We start from the raw sequence: 15263 nt of genomic DNA on the forward strand, positions 1-15263 counted from the left end.
AAAGTTGTCAGGCCTTTCCAATATTACTTTAGGGACCGGACAAACGTATTTCATGTTTCTGATCAATTTCTAAACTTCTCCCATAGTTTATTGTTTTGATCATTACTGCATTTGGCATAGAGTCAATGCTGCACTTTATGCCATCTGAGGTGAAAAATTGGCTTGGTGTCTCTGAGTGCTGATGGATAAGATAATTCTTAAGGATCAACCTGGATTTTTTTTCTGTGTTTCATAGGGAATCAGATATTTGCATCACCGAGATTTTGCCCATGGGCGTCTCAAGTCTCGTAACTGCGTCGTGGATGGCCGGTTTGTGCTGAAGGTCACTGACTATGGTTATAACGAGATCTTAGAGGCACAGAAATGCCCTTATATTCAGCCATCCCCAGAAGGTAGGTGTCATGAGGAAATTTTTTTTTTTTTTTTTAAATATTTGTCCATTGATTTAACAGATGTTTGTCCTAATACAATTTCAGGCCACTGACCACACAAGGATTTTCATGCTCAATCTCACTATACATAGTTTCCTCCATACCATGCATTCTTATAAGAAAGGGTAAGCAGAGGCTTTTTTTGGACTTCGTGAAAATGAAGCAAATAGCAGAGTGACATGGTAAAGAAAATATGTTTTACTGTAAGCAGTGACAGAACTTCAGCATTTTGCAGTTGGAGAAGGACTGAATTGCCCCTGAAATCTTATCAGTCCTGGATTTCTGTGACCAGTAGAATGGCTTCACATCCTTAGACACAACACTATATTTGGAGTTTTATGTTAACCCAAATGCAAAGACACATTTTTTGTTAAAATAAGTCATCGAAAACACAAAATCGTGTAGATCTTTTTGAAATAGGTCCTCTACATACCCATCACCAAAGGCTGCCACAAAAGATTCCCATCTCTTATGAACACATGGGACCAGGTGTGCAGACTTTGACAGGATTTCTTTCACTTGCCCATTGCTTTGGGGTTCCTCTGATATCCCAGTTTATTCTTGAAACCTGGTTTCAAGTAGTATGCAGTGGTTTGATGCCTCTGTCATGGGAATTTGATGCCTACAGCTTTCTAGTGTCTCACACAGGGCAGTTGTCAGACAGAAGACTTTCTTCACCTCCGTTGGAGAAGATACATACATTTGCAGTGGCAGAAATGTTCCATATCCTCATTACTCAGAATGCACAGTTACCAGGGTAACAATATCTCAGTTTGAAAATTCATTTCTTGATGAGGCTAGATATGTTTTACAACTGCGTCTTTTGTCACTTGAACTATTAGATTATGAAAACTGTGCTTCAGATTGTCACAATCTGCTTTTACAGAAACTATTTTCATCTAAAAAGAACTACAGAAAATATGTTGCTAATTGTTGCTTTGTAAAAGAGCAACAATTGTAAAAAGAAATTCAAGATTAGGTGCCAACATTTTGTCTCAGGAACAAATTTTTTTTTAATCAAAAAAAAGATGTCAAAACTTCTGGAAGTGGTGAGATGACTTCTTATGTTGAAGTTCATGGCTGGTGTTATATGATACAAATATAACTATTAGCAAATAAATATTGTTGATATGGCAATTTAAAAAAAAAATAGAGTAAAACTTGGAAATTATTTTTTTTTTGTCATCACAGAAGTTTAGTATTTCTAACACACCACAAGAAGTAAAAGATTTGAATCAGTAAATAATGTAGTATTTTCCAACGTTTCATCAAATGCTGAAATAAGATATCCATTTAAGCACTTACTTTTCAATAGTCTGAGTCAAAGTGTAAGAAATGCGATACTCTGAATTTTTTTTAGAATTGCTCTGGACAGCTCCTGAGTTACTGAGGGACCCAGACATGTGCAGAAAAGGCACAATCAAAGGGGACATTTACAGCTTTGCAATCATCCTACAAGAAGTGGTTGCTCGGGGTCCACCTTACTGCACATCAGAACTCTCAGCTGAAGGTAGGCAACTACTACAATATATTTTTAAGGCTTTGTGCAGAGCACTCATAAAAGGTATGGCTCAGTCCCCTTATTAATAAGACAACAATGTATTAGTATTATGACCTTTCTCAGCGGCAGAAGTCTGTTTTCAACAAAGCATTCATAATAAACATCAAAACGTGTAGTTCTCATCACAATCTTGGTACATGTCTCATCACTGCTTTCACTGGGATCGGGGTTCTCGGTGCTCCCCAGGATGCCTCAGGCCTCTGCAGCACCTCCAGTTCCCTGTCCAAATTCATACTTTTCATCACAGTATGGGGTCAAATCTGACAGCAGAATTTCCCATAGCTTAGAAAGAAACTCCTTCGCTACCCACTCATCATCCCTTTTTTGTGCATTGTGAGGGCGGAAGTTTTTGAGCTAGACTCCTTGCCAGCATCCTATTTTGTCCATCTACCCATCTATTTTTTCTTAGTCCTTTACTTTTAAAAGAGACTCTCTCTTCAACAGAGGTCAAAGTGATGCATCATTTTGCTCATGTATATCGGAAACAGCAAACAGGTGAACTCCTCAGGAGCTGCTTATGGTGAAACCACATTGTGCATCTGAGGCAGGAACAAACTCACTGAAGTCAGGATCAGGTCACAAGCACTTGAGCAGGGAGGGAGTGACAACAATCTAAATTAGCTGATTTCAGGGACAGCCCATTCTCAATACATTTTAAGCTGGACAACCATCAAGTGGGCTATGACATTTCAATGCCTGCCAGTTCAGCTGGAAAAATGACCTTTCTGTGCCTGAAGCTTCTGTCTCAAAGGAATGACGATGATTATGGTGTATCCCACTGTATAAATCAGAGCTGGACCTATGATGTAGACTATGATGCAATTAGCAGGTTTCCCCAACCTTGTTCCCCTGCAGAACCTCCAGCAAATGTTGAACACAGTTCAGTCCTGTTTTCTAACCTGATAGAGTGATGAATTTCTACTTGTTGTGTCTCAATCCTAAGGAGCTCTCCACTTGCTGTGTGAACTTTAAAACAATCTGGGGAAGGAATTTCCCCTTGGCTGCCCCTGGAAATATTGGGGCCAGATGTTTTGATCAGTTCATTTGGCAGAGTCTGGGGGTATGAGCCAAAGATCTTTAAACTAAGCTGTCAATGCTGAAAAGCTTTGGGTACTCACAGCAACAGCAGGACTCCTGCCAGAGAAAGAGGTTTTCACTCCATTTGACTGCTCTGCACTGAGCAAAATAAGATTTAAAATACAATAACTCTGGTGGGTGTTAAAGGACTGACTTCTCAGGGTTTGAAAGCCCAAGCCCAGCTCCTTACAAGCCTCATTTCTAGAAAGGGAGCTCTAGACAAGGATTCATTTCCCAGACATTGTTTTGAATTCAAACTTTCCCCCTTAACACATTTTCCACTGTCACCACTCCCACCAACCTCCTACGTCCTGGCTCCCAGTTAACGATGAAGCATCAGAGGCTGGTATCCTTCCTGTCTGGGCTCAGCCTTAAACCTCTGCTGTCTTAGAAGACTGCAGGGCCTAGTGGAGATAGTCAGAGGCAATTCAATAAAATACAAGCCTGCAGGCTCACAAGTCATCTGTCACACATCCTTCCTCCATCCAGCCACTTTATTACTCATAACCTGGTTTTCCAGGGACAAGAAGGCAGATGAATCTTCTTTAAACCCTTCAAGAGACTCCTGATAGAGAAAAGCAGGAACCTCCAACTTCATTTGTCACAGACACTGGGTGCTGAGGTCTAAGAGTGACAGCTGAAGAAGCAAGCCAGGGACGCACGAAAAGGTCCATGTCCTTTGCCCCTACCAAGGCCCTCCATCTTACAGTGTGCTTCTTATTCTTCTCTTTGCCACAGAAATTATAAAGAAAGTGAAGAAGCCCCCTCCCCTGTGCCGCCCAAACATAGCTCCTGAGGTAGCCCCCCTCACATGCATCCAGGTAATGAAGCAATGCTGGGCTGAAGCCCCTGAACGACGTCCAACCTTTGAGGAGGTATTTTATAAGGTCAGTAAATAAAAAAGCTGCTGTAACCCCTTTGTTTGCTCTTGGCAGGGAAGTGGTTTTTTTGTTTGGTTTTGGGTTTATTTTTTGCTTTAGCTCAGTTATTTAAGAATTAAGAAGTTGCAGAGCCCTAGAGTCCTGACTTAGGGGTGATGAAGCAGCCCTGATATCTTCAGATTTGCAGTGTACCTGCACAGATGGTCTCATGGACCATCATTTGTAAATTTTGCACCTTCAGATCAAATTTTTTTTTATCTTCTTAAGTCTTTAAATTGTGACTATGTGACTATAAGGAAAATTTTCCAAAGACTGTTAAAGACAAAGATACAACATTTGGCATAGGAGGTCTCTCAGTTCCAGATTGGTGAAAGCTTGGATAATATCCCAGAGAAATATGACTGTACCTGAGGCCTGTTTCAACAGCTTTCCCAGATACCTGTTACTGTTCAGTCTTATGAACAGGTACTGGCAAAATAACCCCCCTTTCTGATCAAGCAATGTAGTTCCTGTGTTCTTATAGGGTCATAGAATCATAGACTCAAGATTGGAAAATACTTTTAAGATCATCAGTAATCAACCCTGTACCACCACGATGTGAACTGCTAAACCAAGTCCTCAAGAGCCACATCCACATGTTTCTTGAGCACTTCCGGGGATGATGACTCCACCATTATCCTGAGCTGTCTGTTCCAAACAGGCTTTACAAACCCTTTCTGTGAAAAAATATCCTCAATATCCAATCTAAACCTTCCCTGACACAATTTTAGGGCATTTCCTCAAACCACGTAAGCAAATGTCCACAATTTTTACCTTTGGGTTCTATGAAGCTGTGAATAATTTTGAAACCAGTGATTCCACTATTGAGTCTAAGACAGCCTCTAAAGCCACAAATTATCCAAAAGTTCCAGAGGCTCAACTTCAGGTCAGGAGGAGAAAGCACAATTCAACAAAGAACTGGGAATGGAGGTGGCAGAACACATGCATGTCAGTGTGCAAATAAAAATAAAAATATTCTAATTCTAATAAAAATATTAGAAGTGTTGATAACACCCTGAACTTTGTGCCTCTGAATGCAAAGATTTGCAAGTTACCCTATAGATTGTTCATAGGATAAATGGGGTTGCAGACCTGCAGCCTGACATAACTCCAACTACTATAAGGTTGTATTTCATCTAACCCTCACCGACTGATGCAAATTCACCTTCTAATTCACCATTTCCTTTATCTTTTAACTCTTCCCATTAGAAAAGCCAGTCTTTAGCACTTACATTGTTCTTTGTTCCTTTCCAAACCCAGAGAGCTACAGTGGTGTAAAGAGGCAGACAAATAACTCTCCAGTTTGATTTTCCAGTTCAAAACCATCAACAAAGGGAAAAAGACCAATATCATTGACTCAATGCTCAGGATGCTTGAGCAGTACTCAAGCAACCTGGAAGATTTAATCAGTGAGCGGACTGAAGAGCTAGAGGTTGAAAAACAGAAGACAGAAAAACTGCTGTCACAAATGCTTCCGCCGTAAGTATGGGTTCTTTAGGTGGTAAAAAATCCTCAGGAAACCAAACCAAAAACAACCCAAAACAAACCCACAGCCAGTCTGGACAACACCCTGTAACAACACTGTAGACCTGCCCATCAATTTTGACATGCACCTTCAAATCAGAGTAAGAAACTCTAATCAATGCTGGTTACGTTATGGTTACGTTATGTATGGTTACAGCCATACAGAACTTTTTTTATTTAGTGGAAGATCTGAACACAGAAAAACAAGAGCCTGAGCTCTTCAGTATGCACTAGGAAAGGGTTTGGTCCTTGCCATATCTTTTGTGTTGCTATTTCAGATCAGTGGCAGAAGCCCTCAAGACCGGTGGCACTGTGGAACCGGAGTATTTTGACCAGGTGACCATCTACTTCAATGACATTGTAGGCTTCACATCCATTTCAGCCCTCAGTGAGCCCATTGAAGTAGTTGACCTTCTGAATGACCTCTACTCGCTGTTTGATGCTGTTCTTGGAAACCATGATGTTTACAAGGTGAGAAGTAATTTTATTTAGTGTTTCCTTTCCATCATTTTCTATTTCTATATTTCTTAACGTAATGGTATTTGCTAGGTGGAGACAATTGGTGATGCCTACATGGTTGCTTCAGGGCTCCCAAAACGGAACGGAAACAAACACGCAGCTGAAATAGCCAACATGTCCTTGGACATCCTCAGCTCCGTGGGAACATTCAAAATGAGGCACATGCCAGACATCCCCCTCAGGATACGAATTGGGCTGCACACAGGTAGGCAGCAGCATCCGCCTGCACCTCAACATCAGAGAACTTCTTCTCAACTGCATTTCCAACTCTGAATGCTTTCTTCATGCCTGCCCTCCAAAAAAACACCCTTACAAGACACTTTAAAATCTTCCACATCAACAAGGGAGTTCAAATGGGAAAAACAAAACCCAGAGATGGTCTGTGGAAGAAAGTGGCTTAGTAAAATTTTAGGGAGAGGTTTGTGTATTCTGTCCCAGCCAGGAACTACATGTGGCATGTTAGTCACAAGCATTTCATTGTATGGATAGCTCTTTAACGTGCCACAGGACCTTCAGAAGTGGGATATTGAGACACCCAGCGATGTCTTTGCAACTCTGTTCTGAAATTAAAAAACACAGAAACACTGACATATAAAGTAAAAGAAGAAAAAGGTTGGAGATATTTATTATAGGTAGGATATGCTGAAAGAAAAACGTGATACAGCTCTTAAAAAAATTTTTGTTATAAAGAAAATATTATCTCTCATGTAGAAATCATAATGTATTCAATCAACAGAAAAGTTGCTTGTTTAAAATGAAAGAAGTTCCATATATATATATACAAAATGTAATTAAACTCCAAAGTAAAACAAAAACCCTAAAACAGTAGAACTACAGTTATATAAGTGAAAGTATTTTAAATGTAGGAAAATACATCTGCTATTATCATGATTCTGTATTTGTATAAGAAATATGAACTTTCATAATTTTTATACATTTTTAGTCAACCATTAAGAGATTTTTTCCAGCTGTTTGTCACCAGATTTCCTGCCTCTTCCTCTAAAGTACCAGGTGTTGCCCATTGTGGGAAGCCAAACAATGACTAAGAATGCCCAGGAGTCTGACCCAATATAATATGGGGCATCATGTTATATATAATACAATATTATATTAAGCCTTCTGCTTATCTGATAATATCCACACTTTTACAGTTTTAGCATGCAAGCATTTTGCAGATGTCAGCATCCTAGTCCCTGATGTACATGTTGGGAACCAGAAGCAGAGTAAAGGAAGTACCTCAGTCAGAATATCCCAAGAACAGAGCTGTGCTTTTAGCAGAGTTAAAATCAATATTACGAATCCTAGACCTTATAAGATCGTCTTTTGGAGTTGTCTCTAAAACACATCTCCCTACTTTTTTTCTTGAAGTCTGTGATTCTTAGTTGACCCTTCACAGAAGTGTAAAGCATTGAGGAATGATTGCAGGAGCGCTGTGTGTTTTATACTCTGTCAGAAATTAGATGAGACTACAGCTGCAGATTGTCTTGCCCAGAGCAGGAGTCTCTGGAGCACCAGCAGCACATTTTCAACATGGAAAGAGGGGAATTTGCTGTGCAACATCTGCTGCTGCCTGTTGACAGCAGTTCTGCAATGTATCTCCCATGCAGCTGGCCAAAAAATACATCCCTAGGTGATGTCTACAGGGGGTAGTAACCTTTTTGTTTGTTTTTGTGAACTCTTGATATCTGGAAAGCAGAATTGCTATGAACTGTTGTATTGGGTGTGAGAGGAAGAAGGGGGAGGACTGTAGATTTTGTTTTGCACAGATCTGGAAGCGTCATAGTGTCATGGGAGCAGCCACAAACGCATATTCCAAAGCAAACCAGCTCTCTGAGCCACAGAGCTGACAGCAGAGTTTGATTAACCCTAGACCCTGTTTCTCCTGAGAAAAGATGCATGAAGAAGGAGTTACCAGCATCATGAAAGCCTTGGGGAAGCTCTTGGGGGAGAGGAGAGCCTGGCTGACACTTTCACTGTACTGGAAATGATGGAGAAAGGGTGTGACCCCCAGTCATGTACTTCAGCTGCTCTCTGGAAACTGGTGCCAAGAAGAGCTCACAATGCCCAGTAAATGCATTTTGGGCATAGGCTGCCCATGAACAACCCTTTTCTTTTCAACCCTGAAACAGACAACTGCATCTCTGGGAACTTCTGATGGCCCATGCCCATGGTCCGCTTGTGGCAAAGCCTGGGTAAGGCAAGAGGATAAGACGACAGCTATTTGGTCTGCATAATCTCCCCTGCTTTAAACACATCTAGGAATCTTGGCTGTCCTCTCTTGACTTCACTGCAGGTCCAGGATAACTCAGCTGACTCAGCTGTTTCCCCACTACCCTTGCCTGGGCTGGAGCAGGACAGTCAGCGAGAGCAGTGGTGAGAAAATAAGCTTTTCCACGGAGGCTGAAGATGATTTGTGTATCAGTCAGGCTCTCTGGCAGTCAGCCCTGCACTTTGATCTTTACTTTTAAACTCTGCAGCACTGCTGATGGTCCTTGCAGAGTCTTAGCCAGAGCCTCTCATTAACTGACCCTTGCAAGCCCTGGCACTTCAAAGCCAACCTATGAACCTGTGTAATTAAACAACTAGGTCATAATGTCCTCATCACAGGGTCTCTGGTTTCCTCTGAAACTTGTAACCGTGGGAGATTTACCACTGGAAGTTTTTCTTAGCCTTCTGCTGAAGCTGTTTGGAAAATGGGAACACACACAGGAGGTGAAAGCAGTGAGAAAATTAAGTCTTAGATGCTTTCAACACAGAGAACATGTAATTTTGGGAATGTTTATATGGTTAGGGCTGGTTTTGAGCTGACAACTTTCTGCAATGGGACAGGCTTAAAAGCAGTATTCTAGAGAGATAACACCTCGCCCTATAAATCTTTCCTCTCCTATGTTGTGAGCTTTGAAGAAATGGCTGGGTCATCGCACCGAGTAGGGAACCTGAATTCAGGCACCCACATGGAGGTGTTTCCAGGACTTTTAGGGAGCCTACACTCATTTTGAGGACACGTAAATGAACCCTGTAAAGCTCTTCATGTGCAGGAGTGGAAAAGCTCTTACAGCTCAGTTGACCACATTGACTTGGTCTCCACTGACTACAGTAGAAGCTCATCTGCTCTTATTTGTGCTTCTTAAAATGGAATCACAGAATCATAGCATACTCTGAGTTGCAAGGGACCCACAAGGATCATGGAGTCCAACTCTTGAGTGAATGGCCCATACCGGGATCAACCCCATGACCCGGTGTTATTAGCACTATACTCTAACCAATGGAACTCAGATCCTCCTCAGTGAGGGCGCTTTTTTCAACAGGAACTACCTTTTTTTGTCCTTGCAGCACCTATTACAGAAGGAGCTTTGGTCCTCAGTGAGATTTCAGACTGCTGCTGTCATATTATCACCACAAAAAGAAGAGTGGCAGCTTTTTGTGAGATAGTGTTTTCTTCGGGAAACCTCTTACTGAAGCATGAATAAGAGGTCTCCAACAAGACCTTTTTCTGTGTATATGTTACATTAGCGTGCACACAATAAAGACCAGTTAGGGAACTGTAAGGTCCTTGGCTGAGACTATTAACAGTGCCTTTACAGTTGTGTATAGAAGTGCCTATAGATGAAAACCTGAATTAAACTTCCTCTAGTGGATATAGTTCCTCTCCTGAAAAGCTTGAAATAAATTAGAGAGTACTGATAAGGATGGGAATTAACTTGTGAGAGATTCTGAGGAACAGTGTTTTGTCCGAGGCACACTGACAGTTGAAAAGAAACCCCCTTAAGTCAGGTTTTGATGATCTCCAGCAGCCTCTGCCTGCTGTGTTTTATCCAGTTTGATCCAGTTTGATCTATGCTGTTCAAGTCCTTGTAATACTTTTTGTATGAACCATTCTTCCTCTCTCTTTTATAAAATCTTTTATCAAGCAAGGCTTCATCAGGCAGGAGTCAATACCCGTCTTACCTCTGAGTTTGCATTCTCATGAAGTATTTTAAAATCCAGCCACTTTGGGTAGCATCAGCTTTTCAGAGGTCACAGCAAGAGGGGGTCTTGTGAAGTTCTCCATAGCTTTCAACTATGGAGTTTCATTGTCCATAAGATAGATCTGAAAACTATATGAAGAATTAATTTTTTTAAAATAAGGCTAAAATCATCACAAAATTGCACTGTATTAAATTAAGTAACTGATCACTTCTAAATTAGGATACAATTGCTACTATTATTACTGTTTTAAAACCAACATTTTAACCTATAGCCATTTTATATTATGAAAACCCAAACCTATAGCATCATTTCAGATACTGTTGATGATATACAATGTTCACATCTCTTGTAATCTTGCATGGGAAAAGATTTCCTAGATATCAGTTATACTAAATCTTAATTCAGAGAGCTCATGACATTGAAAAGGGCAGCAAAGCCTGAAAAGGCATATCTCATGAATGCATCTGATGGAAAATACAGAGTCCTTCCTTCTGTCTGCAGGAAGCCCCACACCTTATCATATGGATTTTTACTTTTGCACCTATTTTGCAGACCCGATATTTTTATTGTAGGCAATGAAATTTAGCATCTCCTCCTTCAGAGTACAGTCTAAACATTAACTAAGCTAAATGCCCCAGATGAAAGCTGTCTGAGCTGTTTGGCTTCCACACATTTTATCTCCCAGTCTGTGCATGTTCATGTGGATCCTGCACACATACCTCTCCCTGACAATTTGGCAATGATTCTTTGGAAGATACTTAGGAAGTGAATGGATCTTGTATAAAAAATGAGTAAGAGGGAAAAAAACAGGTCTTGACTAGACAGGCCAGCTAAAAGTGTCTCCTTTTCCAAGGAGGGGACACAGGGTGGTCCAGCGTGCGGCTAGCACCTCTGGACAACAAAGACTGATTTTTAATTCTGTTTCAGTGGGTTACAGGGCATCTCACAGGATCTGAAATTTAGTTTTCTCAAGCGGAAAAAGAGCTTTTAAAAATGAGATTATGATAGTCCTTGAGTTTCCATGAGCTCTGAACAAATTTCTCCCAGATGATGGTGAACTGAGGACCTACCACACACGACCTTTCTCTGACATGAAACACCAGCACGAAATCCAGAGCAATTCTTAGCTTTTGACTGCTTGTAGCAAGCACCAAGGCCAATGAGATCTTTAGAAAACCTTCTTCTGCATTCCCAATTGATTTTTTGAGTATCAGAGGAGAAGATGAGATTTGTTTGTCAGTGAACCCCTAGATTTATGCAGGACCATCAGGGTAAGGCAGCTGACATGTCTTTCAGGGCCTTGTGTGGCAGGCGTGGTGGGGCTGACCATGCCACGGTACTGCCTCTTTGGAGACACGGTGAACACGGCGTCAAGAATGGAGTCCACGGGCCTGCGTGAGTATTTGGGACAGTCAAAGAAAGGGGAAAGTCAAATGACAGAATTCAAAGCAGCCTGAAGGATAGGGCACCAGTTTTGCCATTGTAGGTCAGTGTTCAGGACCCTGCCTTCCAGCTTCAGACCTCTGACTCAAATCCCATCAACCAAAATCAACATGAATCTTGCCCTACCTTCCTCCAATATGGTTTGGCTCTTGATTTCAGTCAGTGCCAAGAACCCTTAATTCAGAGCTGTTCTTGCACAGTAAAATAATGCAGTTACCTTTCACAACCAGTACAAAGCAAGGGTTGAAGCACATGTGGGCACTGCTTCCATCATACCCATAGAAAGTCCCACTGAGACTGGAGACAGCAGGAGCACTGCAGGTACAAGAACATTGTTACACATTAATAGAAATTCATGTAGATAAATAGGAAAATAGTAGGTTAGTCTCTCAGGAAGTGTGGCTCATAGCTATGTGATCTTCCTCTACATATTTAAACTGATGTTTTTCTTTCTTATAATTATGGAAAAAAAATTAATCAGCTCATACCTCATCCATCAAAGGGGAAGGCAATGTGGTTGACAAAATTGAAATAAAAGCTCAACAAAAAAACTATTTTGGGGGAAATATTTTAGAAATATTTCCTGGTTTGTTCACAGAAGCAGAACAATAACAAATTTCAGTGAGTTCCAGCAGTGGCTGTAAAACAATCTGGGGAAGATGGGAATTCAATAAAATTGTCCACCTTTGCCCTCTTTGTTCATAGACTAAATGGCAGCTCTAGGTGGAATAAATTACCAAAAATCCAGACATATCTACATGAATAGCCACATTTTCTTTATGTTCCCTTGCAAACTCCATCTCTCTGCTCTTCATCCCAGCTTTCAAATTATGTTGGGTGTCTGGAGCAGGACAGTTGGCTATTTTTCATTTCTTTCTCATTCCCTAGTTATACTGTGGCAATAGATAAAACAGCAACTTAGCTGACAGTGTTACTGGAAAACCACTTACCATCTTTATGAAGAGATGGACTTCTACACTGAGTGTGTTTGGTATCCTTCTCCAGGGAGCACCCAGAATAGATCTCCTCTCCCCCTGTGCTCTTTACAGCCCTGCCTGGAAGAATCCATCAGTCAGCATTAAACTCTACACAGAGGAGCACCACACAGCTACACAGCCACACACCTTGGAGTTGGAATTGGAGCACTCCCTCTTTGGAGCCCTTCTCCTTGTCAGGATGAAGCAGCGGGGAATTCACAGCATGTGTGCGGTACACTGATGCAGCTGCTTTGCTTTCTGTTCCCAGCTTACAGAATTCATGTCAGCCAAAGTACAGTGGATACACTTCGGGGTCTGAATGAAGGCTATGAAATCATACCCAGGGGAAAAACAGAACTGAGGGTAAGAAGGCCAGGTGTGAAACACCTTCACAGGGAACTCATCTTGCTTGAGCAATTTCATATTAAGATCTTTTTGACCTTCATACACCAATCTTCAGCTGAATCCTTCCAAAATTGTCCCTTTCATTTCTTTCAATATATTAGGTGGTTATTGAAGGACTGTGGGATCAAACAATCAGCTGTATGTGCTGGTACTTATATAAGTACTTATATAGTTGTCTATTTAGTCCACCCTTGACAGAAGCTGCTACTTTTCAATGTCCAAACAAGACAGTAGTGAATAATTCAAACATCATTTCTACTCTTACAGTCAATAGACAGAAGTAGGAGCTTTCCTTTCCTTAAATACCTAGAATAAAATGCCTAAATATGACCTCAGGTCCCTTAACAATCTTACATGACAAGTGGAATCATGCAAGTTCATATGTCTGCAAGTGGAGATCTGGGGTAAATATTCCTTAGTCAATGGAAATAAACCTTTACATAGTGGGAATAAATTGTCCCTTCAGGAAATTATTAACCTGAAGTACTTCTAGGGTCTAGTTTATGTGAAGATAGATGTTGGTTTTCCTCCCCTTTTTCAGTCAAGGGTGATTGACTCTCCTATAGGTGCCTACAGTTCATCAGATGCATCACACCTTGAAAGCTAAATCATCAGTGGTGGGAGAGGAAGCTATTATTCTGATACTCAGTTCTGAATGAGTTGTAAAATCTCTCAATTAATAATGCTGGTACTGCCAAATAAGATGATTAGTGATCCTGTAGTTTCCAATTTCTGTTCAGCTGTGTAGTTTCAATGACCCAAATCAATGAGGGTAATTTGTAAATGACAGTTGGAACAAGGATAATGAATATCCTCTTTCAGGAAAATGAAACTCAAATAATCCCTGAGCTATTCTGAAGGACAGCCCAAGATTTCCAGGCATGGTCTGTCTCTGGATATGTATGAAGCCAGAGAAACCTAGTGAGGAAAATTACATATGAAGCAGAGGGCAGTCAAAGAGCTGCTTTTTATTTGTATTTTTGGTTTCATTTCAGGGTAGAGGAGTAGAAGAAACATATTGGCTGATTGGGAAAAAAGGCTTCCAGAAGCCCTTACCTAAACCTCCTGAAATAAAGCCAGGGTAAGTGTGACTTCATCACTGTCCAGGACATTCATTAAAAGGTCTCTTTTGGAGCTTACAGGCTGAAAATCTGTCCATCCATGTTATCTGTTTGCAAAGTCTATATCAAGTTCCTTACATGTTCAGGCATAGTACTGGGACTCAGAAGTGATGCAGTTCCTTCAGCACCACTCCTTACTCACAGTTCGCAAGAAATGACATGACATGGAAACTTCTGCTTCTCCCCTGTATTCCTTTGGAGACTGAACACCAGGGAATTGCTCCATGAATCTCCTTCCTGCTCTGTGTTCATATAGGAGACACATTGGCAGGAACACTTTCAGGTCTCTGACGTCATCAGTGTATAGGAGACTCAAGATTTTTCTCCCTTTCCATCAAATTCCTGCTGAAAACATCAAACAAAACATCAACCTCATTCAAAGTATTCTTCCCTTTCATTCTAACAGAAGAATAAGAAAGCTTTGTGTTACAAATTTGTGGCACTGTTATGTAATTGAATATTTAATGTTGCCTCCATGTGGAGGTGAGCAAAGATTGAGCACTTGAAATTCATTAAGTGGTTTTCTAGCTTTGCAATGCCTGACTTTGCAAACAGAGTACTCCCTGTTCAGCTGTCACCTGCTGTATGCCTGGAAAGGATGTTGTGGTCAGGCCATAAAAACCAGGAGTCAGATTTGTTTGACAAGAACAGTGTGGTCACCCACATTAAAAGCAGTCAGCCTTGACTCCCTTTATGGACAATAAAGAGAAATACTTTGCTAAGGGGTCTGATTCGATTGGCTTTTCCAAGATGCCTGTTTTGTTGAGGTCCTAAACTAACTACCTCAGAGAGTGATGCCTGACAGCAAACAAGGTCTGTTTTAATGTAGCTCTGACTTCTGATCAATATTGCTCAACGTATTGCCTCATTCCCTCTCAGCAAAAAAAAAAATCCCCATTTCCCCACATACTTAGGATCAGAGGATCTTGAGGATCCATGTGTAACCTCTGAAGAGTCCACCCATAACACTGCAGAGACAGAGGTGATCTATACTTGTCCCAGGGTGCAGATACTCATTGTTCTTTTGTAGTATCTCTGTCCCCACAGGTCATGCAGTGGTTGAGTGATTTTGGCAGTAATCAGAGGAAAAAAGTAAAGTTACACAAAATCGTATTTGTCCTAGCAAAGGGACAAAATTGAACTTATACCCCATATAAATCAAATGTCAAGTTACATAAAGAAGTAACTGGATGTTGAAGCAAAGCAAATATTTGGAGAACTGCCTCATGCATAGGCTGTGCTGTTACCAGATAGGTATCAGATATTATGTCCTGTTTTCCAGCCTTATCTTGATGATTCATATTTTGGCAAAAAAT

General features: G+C 40.9%; 1 protein-coding gene across 1 annotated transcript in view; it reads left to right on the forward strand.

Annotated features, from left to right (window-relative positions):
- GUCY2F (guanylate cyclase 2F, retinal) overlaps positions 1–15263 on the forward strand; it is a 38200-nt gene that overhangs the window by 14901 nt on the left and 8036 nt on the right. The window contains exons 9-17 of the mRNA XM_005531034.2: positions 236–392; positions 1792–1941; positions 3808–3956; positions 5305–5468; positions 5792–5984; positions 6063–6237; positions 11298–11396; positions 12690–12784; positions 13822–13907. Coding sequence (XP_005531091.2) covers positions 236–392; positions 1792–1941; positions 3808–3956; positions 5305–5468; positions 5792–5984; positions 6063–6237; positions 11298–11396; positions 12690–12784; positions 13822–13907 — 1268 coding nt within the window. The remainder of the gene's footprint in view (positions 1–235; positions 393–1791; positions 1942–3807; positions 3957–5304; positions 5469–5791; positions 5985–6062; positions 6238–11297; positions 11397–12689; positions 12785–13821; positions 13908–15263) is intronic.

The sequence above is a fragment of the Pseudopodoces humilis genome, chromosome 2 (assembly GCF_049639895.1).
Source record: "Pseudopodoces humilis isolate 2021_Gansu_Grassland_sample_001 chromosome 2, ASM4963989v1, whole genome shotgun sequence".
NCBI classification, from domain to species: Eukaryota; Metazoa; Chordata; class Aves; order Passeriformes; family Paridae; genus Pseudopodoces; species Pseudopodoces humilis.